The following is a 13,624-nucleotide window of genomic DNA, read 5'->3' on the forward strand; positions in this document are numbered from 1 at the left end:
ACTCCTGCGCCTTTGAGACAGTGGTATTTTACTCGGGCTGTCCAGGGGTTATATCTACATGTAGAGGCCATGCACTCACAAGGTATTGACTGTTATGTGCTAGAGGGTCTACCCTTTCCAGTGGTTCTTGGACTTCCTTTGCTCACTCTGCACATCCCTGTGGTAGACTGGCACTCAGGAAGTGGTAAAGTGGAGTGGGAATTGTCAAGGACACTGATCAGGAACCTGGCTTGCAAGGGTGGATACCCAGTCTGTGCCTAAATAGCTGTCGGACTTTGGGGATGTCTTATCGGAGCAGGGTTCCAAGAATTTCTTCCCCATCATCCTTATGACTGTGCTGTAAATCTTGTCCCTGTGGCCAAACTGCCAAAGAGCAGACTATAGAATATCTCTGGTCCAGAGAGGCAGGCCATGAAGGACTATATCGCGGAAAGTTTGGCAAAGGGTCATATCATATCAGACCATCCTCATCCCCCATTGCTGCGGGGTCTTTCTTTGTAAAGAAGATGGGGTTATGCCCCTGCCTAGATTTCCACAAAATCAATCAGGTCACGGTCTGGGATCCGTATTCAAACCCTCTCATCCCGGACCTCTTTAATCAGATTGTAGGAGCAAAATGGTTCTCTAAACTAAATCTCATGGGGGCGTATAATCTCATACGCACTAAGACGGGCATGAGTGGAGAACGGCTTTCAATACGCCTGAGGGACACTAGGAGAACCTGGTGATGCCATTTGGGTTGACGAATGCGCATGCCGTCTTTCAGTACTTTGTAAATGACATTTTAGTCACTGTCACGGACGTGGTTGTGGAGCCACTGTGCATCAGACCGCGGAGAGCCTGGAGGGGCGTGACTAAGTGAGCACCGGATTGTTCACTAGAGCCTCTGATGGTGAGGTTAGGCTTGGCCCCCGATGCATGCCAGGTGCCACTCCAGGACAGACTAATGGACGCTCGGCAGCTGGAACCGGAAGGACAGACTGGATGGTGTGGCAGGCAGAGTTCGTATCAGAGTGCAGCAGGCAGGATCTGCACCAGAATGCAGGAGGCAGGATCTACACCTGAGTGCAGCAGGGACTGGTACGCAACTTAGACTGGAGAACAGGAAAGTTGCTCAGGCACCTCCCAGTGGGGAAGAAGCAATATATACATACTGCCTCACAGCCATTGGCTTGGGAGGAAATAGCAAGTGCAAAAGGGAGGGAATGCACACACGTGCTCTATATACATGGCTAGAGGTCCAGCTGGAAGCATGTGGAGCAGGAGAAAGGGGAGAACCGACTGCAGCGTGGGTGAGTGTAGTGACACGCCAGAGGCCCTGCCTGTCAGAGAAGGGATCCGGGGTGGTGCTAACAGTCACCTGGTAGGTTGATTTGTTGTAGTCTATCTTGATGACATATTAATTTATTTACCTGACCTTGAGGTCACATCAGTTACATGTCAGGCAGGTCTTACAGATACTCCAGAGACAATAAATTATTTGTCAAACCAGAGAAATAAATGTTCTCAGATGAGGAGATCCCTTTTCTAGGATATGCGTTATCGTCCATCGTTTTTTTGCATGGACCCGGTGAAAGACTGGATTGGGATCGTCATGAGGATTTGAAAGTGTTACAAAGGTTTTTCTGTTGATCCAACTACTACCGTAATTTAATCAAAAACTTTTCGGTAGTGGTCAAACCTCTGACGGATATGACTAGGAAATGGACAGACTTTTCCAAGTGGTCCAGTCCTGCCAGGGAGGCATCGATACCTTGAAGGAGTGTTTTGCATCTGCGCCTATTGTTATACATCCTGATGTCACTCAGCCTTTTATTGTAGAAGTTGACTGGGGGCTGTATTGTCGCAGGATGCGTCTCCTGGTAAATGGCGTCCATGTGCATACTTTTCTAAAAAACGGTCATCTGCGGAGAAAAATTCTGACATTGGTAAACAGGAACTTTGCAATCAAGTGGGCCTTTGAAGAGTTGCGTCATTTTCTGGAGGGGGCAGTTCATCCGGTTATGGTAAACATGGATCATAAGAATCTCGTATATAGAGTTTGCGAAGCGTCTAACACCTTGATAGGCAAGGTAGTCATTGTTTTTACCAGGTTTAACTTTTTTGTTACATATACGCCGTGGGAACAAGAACATTATGGCGGATGCCTTATCTCATTGTTTTACAGAGGGTGGAGAAAATTGTGAACTAGTTCCTATACTACAAAAAAGGGTGATCATTGCGTCTATATGCTCCGATCTTGAAAAATAGGTTGTTGATGCTCAGGGGGATGCCCCTGCTGCCTGTTAGGTAAACTGTTTCTGCCTGTGAATCTCCATCTGAGAGTTCTTTGTGAACATCATGATTCGGTCTTGGCCGGACATCCCAGTTACAAAGCCACCACAGACCTTCTTACTCTTTTTGGTGGTCAGGGGTACATCAGGATGTCTGGGAGTACATGGCCGCCTGCTGTGTCTATACGTGTTCTAAAACTTCTCATACTCGTCCGTCTCTGTCTCTCCAACCATTGGCGATTCTCAGTACACCTTGGAGTCATTTATCGGTCGATTTTATCACTGATCTACCAGTGTCAGCAGGTAATACTGTAATTTTGGTGGTGGTGGACAGATTCAGTAAGATGCCACATTTTATTGCACTACCCACTTTACCTAACACGAAGACCTTGGCACAAATTTTCATTAGTGATATAGTAAAATTACATGGGTTCCCTACCGATATTGTGTCTGACCAGGAGGTGCATACAGTTTAATTCCAAGTTCTGGAGGGCATTTTGCACTCGTTTGGAGATATTCTCTTCAGCATTTCACCCGCAGTCTAATGGGCATACTGAACGGGTTAACCAGAATCTCGAGACTTATCTTTGGTGTCTGAGAATCAGGAGTATTGGATTACCTCCATACCTCTAGCTGAATGTGTGGTAATCATTGTCATGAGTCTACAAGTCCCCATTTTTCAGGGCATATGGGTTTCATCCTCTGTTCAACAGGAATCGCTCTTCTGCAATACCTGAAGAGCGTTTTTCATCATCAATTACGTCTGTGTGGCAAGGTATTATTGATAATTTGAAGATGGGGCTGATCGGAGACTTTTGGTTGGTCCGGACCTGTGTGTTGGCGACTTGTCCTCAAGGAACATTTAGTTGAAGGTTCCATCTTGGAAACTGGGTCCCAGTGTCATCTGTCCTTATAAGCACGGTGACTCAGTGGATAGTACTGCAGCCTTGCAGCGCTGGAGTCCTGGGTTCAAAACCCACCAAGGACAACATCTGCAAGGAGTATGTTCTCCCCGTGTTTGTGTGGGTTTCCTCCGGGTTCTCCGGTTTCCTCCCACATTCCAAAGACATACTGATAGGGAATGTAGATTGTGAGCCCCATCGGAGACAGTGATGATAATATGTGCAAACTGTAAAGCGCTGCGGAATATGTTAGTGCTTAAAGCCAGAAAGTTGCCATTTGAAATGACTTTAGTTTTGTGCCATGTCTGTGATCTGCTTTTTCTCTACAAAATTAAACAACTGAATGAACATCCTCCAAGGCCGGTGATTCCATGATTTTTGCCAGGGGTTGTAGAAGGCGTTTGGTGGATTTATCTGTGACTGTTGCTAGGTTTTGAGTGTGATAATTCCCTTTCTTCTCCTACTTTCTTCTCCCGAATGCATTCCTCTGTTATATGTCTGAGTATATTTGTATGTTTGGTATTTTTCGTTACCAATATTCATATTTCCTTGTTAGTGTGGCTGGTGTACTACGGTACACTACTACTCCCTCTTTCCCTGGGTGGGGGAAGGGTACAGACTCAGGAGCTAAGGAAAGTTACATGGGAACAGGGCAAGCTTGGGCCCCCCTAGCATTAGGGACAGGGAAGGAGCCTCTCTGACCCATCTTTAGGATAAGTCATCAATGTCTGATTGGCCGGGGTCCAACACGCGCCCCCCACCCCACCGATCAGCTGTTATTGGTAACGTCGATCACTGGCAGAAAGTACCCACTTGCTGAGTTGCTCCGTCTCCTTGTAGTGGCTGCCGCAGGGTACTACACATCCGCCTATTGATTAGAATAGGAGGCAGATGTGCAGTACCAAGACTGGATGGAGCAGCTCAACAAGTGAGTACTTCCTGCTAGCGGCCGCCGCCACCGATAGCAGCTGATCAATGGGGTGCTGGGTTTTGGACGCGATCCTTTCAGACATTGATGACTTGTCCTAAGGAATGGTAATTGCTGTAGAATTCTGGCTTCAAAAAGTTGCTTTTAGAGCATTTTAAGTCTACAAAATTGAAATACAACATAATTATATGGGATATTTAATTACCTATGACTCAGTAAAAGAGTCAAAAGACCAAAAGTTATTTCATTTGTTATTACACACAAGTTGCATTAGGGGTATGCATTATTTTCATGGATGAATTATCTTAAAAATTTGAACCAATTCAGCAAATCGTAATGCGATTTTTGAATTCAGCACCCTAAAAATACCCTCTATCTATTCCATTGGCACTTGAATTTTTTTTTGTAGACCTGTGATCAGAAGCGTTGACCAGGAGCCAAGGACCATCTGTGGAGAGCTACAGGAAGACCGGAAATCAGCAAGAACAATTGTTTCAAAGAAAATAACTAATGCACTCAACTTCCATGGCCTGTGTGCACCGTCACCACACAAGACTCCATTACTGAGTGTGTTTAAAGTTTGCTCAACACCATTTGGACAAGCCTGCAAAATACTGGGAGAATATAGTCTGGTCAAATGAGAGCAAAATTCAATTCTTTGGATGCCATAATACACCCCATTTTAAGAGGCCAAAAGGCGCTGCATATAACCCCATAAACACCATACCAACAGTGAAGTTTGGAGATGGGAACATCATGGTGTGGGGATGTTTTTCAGAATGCACCACTGGCAAACTATCATGTAACTGAAGTAATCATGAATGGACAAATGTACCAAGACATTCTTGATAAAAATCTGATGCCATCTAACAGCATGATAAAGGTGAGGGTGGACATTTCAGCAAGACAATGATCCCAAACACACAGCCAAGGAAACTCTCAAATTGGTTTCAGAGAAAGAAAATAAAGCTGCTAGAATGGCCGAGCCGATCACTGGACCTGAATCCAAAGGAAAATGTATGGAAGGAACTAAAGCTCAGAGTTCATAGAAGGAGCCCACGGGGCCTCCAGGAAGTGAAGAGTGTTTGTGTGAAACAATGGGACAAAAATCACACCTGAGCAATGTCTGCAACTAGTTTCTCCATACAGGAGGCATCTTGACGCTGTCATCACCAACACAGGCTTCTGTAAGAAGTATTAAATATCAGTAAGCGTGTTCAATACTTTTTCCCTGTGTCATTTCTCATTATTACACATAATTTATGGACATCTGTGGTTTGATCTTTGCCTGTATGGATTGGATGGGTTGTTACCGACATCTGGTGAGAATTTAATGTCAACAGCACCTTCAGAAATAGATTTATTTAGAAAATTGGTGACGTGTTCAATACTTATTTCACCCGCCGTATATATACACATTATTTTTAATATATCCCCAAGTACTTTTAATTAGTAAATCACAATGGTTTTGTTCAAGAGGTAATAATTTTTGCACATTTAAATGGCTGCCGTCTTGTTGCATTGCCAGAAATCATTCTCTCCTCCGTTTAAAGTGGGTGGTCCATCAGTGTTTGGGTGGTCCCTCAGTGTTGTCCATGTGACCACTGTAAACTACAATTCCCACAACCCCGCTTCTTCTCCAGGCTCCCTGCTCTCCCCCATGTACAGATAACATTAGCTACTCCCCTAATCTTGTCTATGATCTTCTAGCGGCCACTGGGGTAGAGCCGACAAGAGGAGACATAGCTCTGTCGTTAGCCCCCACATGTAATTGTTTTGAATCCACCATTGCTGTATGGTTTTTCAGCTGCATTCCCCTTTGTTGCCCATAGCAACCAATCACAGTGCGGCTTTCATTTTACCAGAGTGTTTTAAAAAATGAAAGTGGAGCTCTGATTGGTTGCCGTGGGCAACAAAGACAGATTTGCTTTCTGGCAGTATAAATAATGGCCTAGTTGTACTTATATTATCCATTCTAACAAATATGGATGTAAATATTCATGTTTTTATTAAAACAGTAACTGGTGGATTAGTAGTTGGTCCTTTTGATCTTACACTATTATGTAACCGAAAGGTGCAGTTAGAGACGAGGATAGCTGTTCCTCCTTTGACCGGGGTGGCCCTGCAGTGTCGACTCTTGTGTAGTGAGGGAGGGCGGCGCCATCATGCATCCATTGTCTAACTGCAAATTAAAGGGGTTGTCCGGGTATAGATGTCTGTTAACCAATCTGAATGATTGGCGGACATCAAACATCCGACACCCCTCACCGGACCTGCTATTTTTATGCCTCTAAACACTTGTTGAGCGCAGCTTTGTAGTAAGCATAGCGGCCTCTGCAGCACAGCTTCTACACAAGAGAACAGGAGCCGTCACACAGTACCCAGCAGCGGCAGCTACACTCTGAACGAAAAATCCAGCCACCGCTGGAGCAAAAAGAAAAAGCTGATGGCTGGGGGGCACTAGATGTTGAAGCCCCATTGATCTGCTGTTAATAGCCTATCCTTTAGGTACTTAATACCTATGCCTGGAAGACCCCTTTAAGAGGAGGAAACCCATTATAGAAAAAAAGCAGGCATCTACTGAGCATGTGAGACGTGCCATGGAAAAAAAAAACATGCTTGTGAGCATGTGTAGATCTGCTGCTATGTTCGGTAGGTAGTGATATTTATTTTACTCACTTGTCTAGCCCCATGAATCAAGCAGCACTTTACAGACATCATCACTGCCCCCACAATCTAGATTCCCTATCAGTATTGTCTTCGGAGTGTCTGAGTAGACCGGAGAACCCAGAGGAAACCCACATACACACAGGGAGATCATACAAACTCCTTACAGATGTTGCCCTTGGTGGGATTTGAACCCAGGACCCCGATATACAAAGGAACTGTGCTAACCACTGAGCCACCGTGCTCCTGGTATAGGTTACTTCCAGGACACAGCAGCGGAGATTCCTACTGCACATGCTCAGAGGCTCCTGCCCTGTTAACATTTTGGTTTCTGTCACTGTAACAAGATGGGGGTGATTTTAATGTAGTGTAGTGACTACCTCCCGACAAAATAATGTTAATTGCTAATTAAAGATAATTTGAGATTTATTCTAAAATTACATTTTCTTTAATTATTCCTGGAGAAACCAATTATACTGACAAACAAAAGGGTAAAAATTAGGGATGATCGAATAGCTTCGGATAAGTGCTTATAGCTTCCCGAAGAATAGCTGCATCGGTAACCGGGAGCGCTCCCGACAATCAGCTGTTCCGCTCCGCAGCTGCATGTGTCGCGAGAATGTAAAAGTCACACAGCACATGCATGGAGAGCCCGTTTGTTGGGTTCTCCATGAATATGTTGTGACTGTGAAACAGCCGCGACACATGCAGCTGCAGCGCTGAACATCGAAAGCGCTCCAGGTATCCAGCTATAGCTAATCGGATAAGCACCTATTCAATCATCCCTAGTAACAATGCTTTGAACTTTTGCCTTTCAGGCTCCATACCTCACCATCCACTACTGCACTACTGTGAGACCACCATCATTTTATAGACATTGGCTATCTCATACATAAATTTGACTTGCAACTATTTAGCATATGATTAGTTATGCAGATTTTGTCATGTTCCTGCATTGTTACTGTTCTGCTCTTAAAAAAATATCTAAAATTTTAGGTTTTATTATTTTGTAAATCCCTCTTGGGATTTCGTCACTGCCCGAATCCTTCTGGGCTTCTCTGATCAGATTCAAGCATGTCTTGACTGAAATCTGATCCCAGGTTTCTTCTACATGTTCCCAACACTGGTCGACTCACTTGGGTATGTATCCAGCGTTTTCTTCAACTCTACCCATAAGTGTTCGATTAGGTTGAGGTCTAGGGACTGTGAGGACCAATCCAGCACCTCTACGTGCTTGTCATTGAACCATTTCTTCACCAACCTCGATGTATGCTTCAGGTCGTTGTCCAGCTGGAACACTACGTCATCCTTTTCATACTCTTAGTACTCAAGAAGTAACTGTTCTTGCAGGATACTCACATATAGCTCAGCATTGAGACCACCATCGATCCTGGTCAAGTAGCCACATAACCTAATAACACACAGCTATTAGGAAATGTGAGAACAGATTGGAATTTGTAGTATTCAGGGAAAAAAAAGATTTTTCCACCATCAGGAGCAAAACAGTAACAATGCAGGAAAATGACAAGAATCTGCAGAACTAATCATGTGCTAAACAGTTGCAAGTCAAATTTATGTATGAGATATCCAAGATGATGGTCTATAAAATGATGGTTGTTTCACATTAGTGCAGTAGTGGATGGTGAGAGATGGAGCCTGAAAGTCAAAAGTTCAAAACATTGTTACCCTTTTGCTCATCAGTGTAAGTTAACAGAGTACGCTTTCCTTTTCCTTATTTTAGCCCACTCCATTAAAAGTCGTTAGGAGTGTATTTATGTTTGAGAAAGGTTTTTTTCATTTATATTTAAGCAATGTGTTATTTTTTGTGCGTCCTCTCATGTTTGACAAGCACGGAGCTGTATGTAAAGCTCTTCCCACACTCTCCGCACGTGTACGGCCTCACTCCTGTGTGAGTCCGCTGGTGTTTTACAAGGGAAGACGCTTGTGTAAAACACTTCCCACAGTCAGAACATGAAAATGGCTTTTGTCCAGTGTGAGTTCTCTCGTGATTCACAAGGGCCGAGGTCTGAGAAAAGCTTTTCCCACATTTTTTGCATGTATATGGCTTTTCACCAGTATGAATACGGATATGCTTCACCAGAGCAGAGCTGTGAGAGAACGTTTTCCCGCAGTCTCTACAAGGATACGGCCGCTCTCCTGTGTGAGTTCTCAGATGGTTGGCCAAGGCGGACTTGTCCATAAATGATTTTGGGCACTGGCTGCAGGCAAAAGGTTTTTCCCCTGAGTGTGTTCTCAGGTGTTTTAGCAGACCAGAACTTTCTGTGAAGCTTTTCTCACATTCACTGCAAGCATAGGGCCCCTGTCCTGTGTGAATCCGCTGATGACGCACAAGATGGGACCTCCGGATAAAGCATTTTTCACAATTAGAGCAAGAATATGGTTTCTCCCCCGTGTGAGTTCTCAAGTGAGTGAGAAGATTGGAGCTCTGGGCAAACCTTTTACCACATTTGCTGCACACGTACGGCCGCTCACCCGTGTGTGATCGCTGGTGTCTTACAAGGTGCAACTTACATATAAACCTCTTGTCACATTCGCTGCAGGGATATGGCTTCTCTCCGGTGTGCGTCCTTCTATGTATGACAAGCTGGGAACTATCAATGAATGTTTTTCCGCATTTCCCACAAGAATAAGGTCTCTCGCCTGCATGGATTCTCTGGTGTCTTAATAGATGTGAACTACGGTTGAAGCATTTTCCACAGTCCATGCATTTGTAAGATCTCTCAGTGAGGTGGGATTTACGCTCAGCCATCACTTCAGACTTGGTGGCACCTGACCCAATGCACGTCATTCCTTCAGACTGGTCACCAATTGGCTGAACTAAAGATTTATTACCATTATTGACGCTTTGGTCTACCAGGTTTTGTCTTGTAGTGTCTTCTGAATGATAGACTGGCTGCTCGACGCCATTGCACTTTTGCACTTGTAACATAAGTTCCTGTTCACCCGATACAGAACTTCCCACTTTCCAATCTGTGGTGGACACATCGGTCTCATCAGAAAAATACTCACTCTCCCTTTTCACTGTGATGGGTTGCAGATCTGCAACAGAAGAAAAAACAGAAGATTCACATGGGACCTTTGCAGTATTTGCACCAGGGTTAGTAGAAACCTAGTCAACCAGGGAGGGAGTTTCATTTAGGCAATGACAACTTTCCTATGATAGGTGACGAAGAAAGAAACTCCAACCCAAAAGCAGTAAGTGGGGCCAAGGGTGGGATTACAGTTTTAATTTAAGGTATCCTGACCTGACCTCAGAGGCAGACAGGCCACCATGTTTCCGAACAAAAAAATCTATTACCATTATTGAAACCTTGATCAACCAGGTCTTGTCTTGTACAGTTTCCGGAACGACAGACCAGCTTCTCCTCTCCATTGCACATTTCCACTGGTAACATAAGTTCCTGTTTGACGCACACAGAAGTTTCTGCTGTCCAATATCTGGAGGACACATCAGTCTCAGAAAAATACTCTGGCTCCTCTTTGACTATGATGGAGTGTGCAGCTGAAAGAGAAATACAAAAGATTTATATGTGACCCTTAGGCCAGAATCTAAAAGACACCATGTGCACAAAGCCCTAGGATAAGTTCATACCGATTTTTTTTTTTTTTAGGCGTTCAAAAACCATAAATTTTCAATCAGAAACTGCTTCAGGAAACTCTTTATTTTGGGAGGTTTTTAGGAGAAGTTTTTCTTTTTTTTATAACTAAAGAAAGTACAAAGTAAAGTCAAAATGAAAAAGTTATAATTGGACAGTGCTTAGTTTAGACAATTTTCCATCAGGAGCTACTTCAAAGAATTGACATGCACTTTCTTTTTACCACCAGGCGTTTTTCAAACTCTCTTCAGGGAAAAGAAGTTTAAAAAAAAACCTCATCATATGAACGGCAAATTGGATTTCCTATAGAAATGATTTGGAAGAGTTTTTTGGGGAGGACTGTGAGAAGTTTCTGTTCCAAAAACTCCTAAATATACTCAGTGTGAACATAGACTTCTACCCATCTTTGTGTACATACAATATGCTATGAGCATCAGGGCAAGGTGGGATTCTGATGTAGATGGACTGGAACGCGTCGACGCGCTAAAGAAGTCCAATCCAAGGTGGAGTTGTGGGAAGAGGAATGGTATGCATAAAGTGCACTGTCTTTCTATAATAGAGGAGCATAAAAACAACATCAACTAAGAACAGTTCGGTAAGGGGGACATATATACCCTACATGGGAAAAAAACATGTAGTTGTCCTGACATCCATTTTACATTGCATTCCCCATATGACAATCCTGGAGGATCTTTTCATTCATTTTGCGTCGTGCCGTTCCTCTGGTATTCCTGTACGACAACTGGGTGTTACCATCTCCCTACAAGGCCTGATAGTAATAGCACTGATCGGACAGTGTCAGACTGTGCAGGAACACCTGACCCCAATTGTTGACAAACCTCTTGTAAGAGGAACAAAGGATCGGCACAAGGCAGAGGTTTAAGAAAAGATCGAAGAGAAAAAACCAAAACAAGATGTGGGAGAGCTTAGAGGGTTCAGAGACAGACTACAGATTCATTCCTCTTGTTCCGGGATACAAACTAGAATGTGATTATGATTATTAAATGCTTAAAATTCTATAAGTTTTGTTTTGAAGGCAAATTTTTTCATTTGGAGACTCACAATCTGTTTTCCATTTCGAAAAAAAAAAAAGAAGGGGAGCAGGGATGGAAAGTACTACTGATGCACTCTGTGGGCATGTTTGGACCCTCATGCATTAAAACATACGGAGAAAAATTTTTAAAGTACAAAAGGGAAATCAAACAGTGTGTAACATAAGTTCCCCTTAAAATATTAAATCTTTAATAGAATATCTTAAAAATACCACTTCCCAGTGAGAACAGAAAAAATGTATATAAATATCACATGGACTACAAAAATACTAGGTGCACCTAACCTAGTAGATATCCCTCTGCTGTCCTGCTATCCCTGCCTATCAGTGGAGGTTGGCACCCTGATAGAGTATTTGGCGCCCCCACTCCGCGGCGGCTATAACCTACTGGCCCTGTTAAAAAACTAGCCAGCTAAAGGTAAGAAAACAATGAGCAATTTAAAGATATGAAGGAAGCAGGAGTAGAGGGAACTAAGGTGCACACTAAATAAAAACAATGTCAGCCTCCATTCTTAAGATCCCACTGAGGACAATGTGCTAGAGACCTGTAACCAATTTGGCTAATAAAATATTGATGTAATTGTCCTCAGTACAGTCACAAAAAAGCATATAAATTTATGTGCATAAATAGTGGGAAATAAGACAAAGATTTTTCAATAGGAGGAAAGACATGCAATGTAAATGACCTGGTTCAGTCCAGATAACAGACTGTGCATGCCCACACCATCTAGCAACAAGTGTCTTGTTTTGGGGGCAAAAAAACCCCCTCCTTTGCTGTTTTTTATATATCATCTATTTTGATGGTCCTGTGCACTGTGCTTCAGGTGTGGACACTGACCACCTGTCATTATTGTCCATTGGCACTTATATATTGCTGCGTTTGACTGCAGGTGCCTATGCAATTCTGTTTATACACTCTTGTATGCAGTCATCATAACTAATGTGTAAATCTCTGCTAGATGGTGTGGGCATGCACAGTCTGTTATCTGGACTGAACCAGGTCATTCACATTGCATGTCCTTCCTCCTATTGAAAAATCTTTGTCTTATTTCCCACTATTTATGCACATAAATTTATATGCTTTTTTGTGACTGTACTGAGGACAATTACATCAATATTTTATTAGCCAAATTGGTTACAGGTCTCTAGCACATTGTCCTCAGTGGGATCTTAAGAATGGAGGCTGACATTGTTTTTATTTAGTGTGCACCTTAGTTCCCTCTACTCCTGCTTCCTTCATATCTTTAAATTGCTCATTGTTTTCTTACCTTTAGCTGGCTAGTTTTTTAACAGGGCCAGTAGGTTATAGCCGCCGCGGAGTGGGGGCGCCAAATACTCTATCAGGGTGCCAACCTCTACTGATAGGCAGGGATAGCAGGACAGCAGAGGGATATCTACTAGGTTAGGTGCACCTAGTATTTTTGTAGTCCATGTGATATTTATATACATTTTTTCTGCTCTCACTGGGAAGTGGTATTTTTAAGATATTCTATTAAAGATTTAATATTTTAAGGGGAACTTATGTTACACACAACCTCATGCATTAGCAGAATGAGGGTCTCCCGACTCCATTATAGCACTTTGATGAAGAAAAGAGGAGTTGGGAAAAGTGGCCATGTATGAGTGCGCCTATCTCCATGGTAGTTTTATGGCAGAGGGCGAGTTGTATGACGAGTAGGAGTCTTCTAGATCAGATATTAATTGTGGAGTATAAATATTAGATCACATAAAAAAATTGCTTTATTACCATTATGAAAACTGTGGTCTACCAGGTCTTGCCTTTTAGAATTATCTGAGTGACAGACCGGCTGCTCAAGGCCACTGCAATTTTGCGATTGCACCAAAAGTTCCTGTTTGCAGCACACAGAACTTTCCGCAGTCCAATATCTTGTGGACACATCGGTGTCTGAATAATACTCAGGTTCCTCTTTCACTGCAAATGGGGAATAAAAAAAATAAAAAATCACACATGACCTTTGTTGTATGTATACCATGATCAGTCGAGATCTAAACAACCGAGGCCAGTGTGAACATGCGCCTTCATGCTGCACGCACACTAACATATTCCAGTCCATCTCTTTAGGTTTTTCTTTCAGATTTTATGCGCTCTGTGCTAATACGGTTATGGCCTGCTGTTTCCTTGAGCTGGACATTACATTCATATAGTTCCCCATGGTTGGGGGGCC

The 13,624-nt window shown here is 43.2% G+C and overlaps 1 protein-coding gene across 9 annotated transcripts in view; it reads right to left on the bottom strand.

Moving 5' to 3' along the window:
* Positions 1 to 4,352: 4,352 nt before the first annotated feature.
* The window catches only part of LOC143774540 (uncharacterized), an 85,240-nt gene continuing 75,968 nt past the window's right edge, over positions 4,353 to 13,624 (bottom strand). For 5 of the 9 annotated variants that reach the window (XM_077262231.1, XM_077262235.1, XM_077262233.1 and 2 more), the window contains 3 exons: positions 13,186 to 13,371; positions 10,090 to 10,293; positions 4,353 to 9,830 (listed from right to left, as the gene is read on the bottom strand). In XM_077262231.1, coding sequence (XP_077118346.1) covers positions 8,587 to 9,830; positions 10,090 to 10,293; positions 13,186 to 13,371 — 1,634 coding nt within the window. In that variant the 3' untranslated portion in view covers positions 4,353 to 8,586. The remainder of the gene's footprint in view (positions 9,831 to 10,089; positions 10,294 to 13,185; positions 13,372 to 13,624) is intronic. The other 4 variants (XM_077262226.1, XM_077262229.1, XM_077262234.1 and 1 more) reach the window with 3 other exon arrangements.

Source organism: Ranitomeya variabilis, chromosome 5 (assembly GCF_051348905.1).
Source record: "Ranitomeya variabilis isolate aRanVar5 chromosome 5, aRanVar5.hap1, whole genome shotgun sequence".
Lineage (NCBI taxonomy): Eukaryota > Metazoa > Chordata > Amphibia > Anura > Dendrobatidae > Ranitomeya > Ranitomeya variabilis.